This window comes from Meleagris gallopavo, chromosome 11, assembly GCF_000146605.3.
Source record: "Meleagris gallopavo isolate NT-WF06-2002-E0010 breed Aviagen turkey brand Nicholas breeding stock chromosome 11, Turkey_5.1, whole genome shotgun sequence".
Lineage (NCBI taxonomy): Eukaryota > Metazoa > Chordata > Aves > Galliformes > Phasianidae > Meleagris > Meleagris gallopavo.
Genome location: NC_015021.2, coordinates 10,493,531 through 10,495,982, shown reverse-complemented (window position 1 = coordinate 10,495,982; position 2,452 = coordinate 10,493,531). Strand labels below are relative to the sequence as shown.

At 48.1% G+C, this 2,452-nt stretch overlaps 1 protein-coding gene across 1 annotated transcript; it reads right to left on the bottom strand.

Moving 5' to 3' along the window:
* Positions 1–25: 25 nt before the first annotated feature.
* LOC104912605 (centrosomal protein of 63 kDa-like) lies at positions 26–1,925 on the bottom strand. The gene is made up of 3 exons (XM_010716556.3): positions 1,264–1,925; positions 938–1,083; positions 26–232 (listed from the first exon to the last, which is right to left on the bottom strand). Exons 1-3 carry the CDS (start codon positions 1,459–1,461, stop codon positions 100–102), a joined length of 477 nt encoding a protein of 158 aa, XP_010714858.1. The 5' UTR covers positions 1,462–1,925; the 3' UTR covers positions 26–99.
* Between the last annotated feature and the right edge of the window lie 527 nt (positions 1,926–2,452).

Here is a 2,452-nt window from a genome sequence, read left to right as displayed (position 1 = left end):
AAAAAATCAGAGAGACTGCTGAACCTGATGAATACAAAACATTGGGCATTACATTGTTATCCAGGTTTCACTGCAGAGCTGGGGGAAGCGAGCAGACTGCTACCTGTCCTCCAGGTGAGTCACCTCTGCCTGCAACTGCTGCTCCTTCTCCTGGGCAACATCCAGCTGCAGGAGTACATGCTCCAGCCCTGGAGAAGACAACTGCTTCTCCTGCAAGCGTTCCTCCAAGGCCCTAAGCAGAAACAGGAAACTTAAACTCAATACAAAAACATTATGCCTGATTCAATTTCCATTGAATTACCTGAAAACTCCACAAAGCCTAACACTCAGGAACACTGTGCGTAAATGATGTGCATTGTGTTTTGATGTTGGTCTCCCTAAAGCAGACAGTTTTGCTGCCGTTAGCAGCCACCCAGCAATGATGCAGCTGTTAGGGAGCACACAGCATCACTTGTTGACACAGCCACTGGAACTCTCTGCACTCTGCATACTGCCAGTGCAGAAGGTGAAAGCGAGGTGATTTTCTCACCTATGAGGTCACCTCACCCAGGCCCTAATGTTTCATCATTGATTCAGTGAGAACTTTCACAGACATTCCTGAGCTCAGTGTCAAATCCTGAAAGCACCCCAGTTGAAATGGACAAAAGGCCTGCACACAAAAGAACAGAAACCATGCCCAATATCACCATCCTGCCCCCAGCAATGTCGTGGGGTGGAAAGCTAATTGCTTCCACACACTTCACTGAGAGTCAGTGGATTTCAAGAGCAATGCAATTTACCAAATGCTGCGAGGAAGCACAGCACTTGTGAAAAGCATCAGAGCACTACCCTGGGCATCAAGCAATACAGATCCAACTGTATGAAAATGCTGCTTCTGTCCTCAGTGGGAGAACCTGATATATACATCTGGACACGAGAACAAAAGCATGGATGCTACCTGATGAGGATTTCCTTTGTGTGAAGAGTTTCAGTCACCCTGGCCAGCTCTTTCTGCAATTGCTCCTGGTGCAGCTTGGAGCTGTCAATGAAATCCTCCTGAGACTGCAAGGTGGCTCTGAGCTCCATCTTTTCATCCTGTAACACCTGCATGGGAGGAAGAAATGGCTGTTGCAGGGTTTGTTGTAGATCGATTTGTTGTTATGAGATGCTGAACAGATTTCTAAGGAACCCTTGCAAACACTACAAGGCATCTTTGAGGTGAATCAGGAACTTTACAAAGGCTCACTGCTTTACATTCAGCTTCCCAACAATTCCTCCACTGACCTCAAGCATTTTCTTGGATTGCCTCAGTTCTTCTTCAACCCTCTGCTGGTCTTCCAGAATCACGCGATTGTTTTCAGTCAGATCATCCACCCTCATGTTAAGCCTCTCCACCTCCAGCTCGTTGGCACAGATAGCATCGTTGGCTCTCTCCAGCTTGCTGGTTAAGTGCTGGATTTCTGATCGGCTCGCCAGCTCCATCGACTCCAGAATCTGCTTCCGACTGGCAAGCTGACTCTGCTAACAGCAAGTGGTTTGCATTTCATATTTGTACAACGGTATTAAAGCAAAATTATAGATATTACAGCACATCAAACCTCTGTTCAGAAATGCTGTCTGTTTCTTGGAGCAACGAGTCACACTTTCACAGGAAGCCTGACTGTCTGCCCTCCAGGGAATTAGGGAAGCAGTGCTCCAAAGAGCTCCAGGGCTACAAGGCAGGGAAAGCTTCTGAAGGTAGACAGAACAAAAAACCTGAGGGGCCCCTCTGATTCCAAAAGGGGTTCAAAGAGGGTCTCTGAAAAGAGGATCACAAATCACTCAAGCTTTCCATCCATGAGCTAAGGACAAACTGCCTGGCATTTTCTGCCCATTAACCTAAGGCTGTACAGCACAGAAGGTTTGCAAATATCACAGAATGGCCTGGGTTGAAAAGGACCACAATGCTCATCCAGTTCCAACCCCCTGCTGTGTGCAGGTCACCAACCAGCAGCCCAGGCTGCCCAGAGCCACATCCAGCCTGGCCTTGAACGCCTGCAGGGATGGGGCATCCACAGCCTCCTTGGGCAACCTGTTCCAGTGCCTCACCACCCTCTGGCTGAAAAAATTCCTCCTCATATCCAACCTAAACCTCCCCTGTCTCAGTTTAACACCATTCCCCCTTGTCCTATCACCATCCACCCTCACAAACAGCCGTTCCCTCTCTTGTTTATACATTCTCTTCAAGTATTGGAAGGCCACAATGAGGTCTCCCCAGAGACCAGGCACAAGGTGACCCAGTCACTACTTCCATACCAGGTCAGAAAGCAGTTCCTGGTGCAGGAACTGGGAGGAAAAAAGCCCCACCAAGCAGATGAAACCCTGAACTGGGTGCAACCACTAATTCTGCTTTGCTTTATGCAATAAAATACGTCCTTCTGACAGCTTGCTCCAAGGCTCACTTTGAATGTTCCATTGTTTTAATGGCAGACCA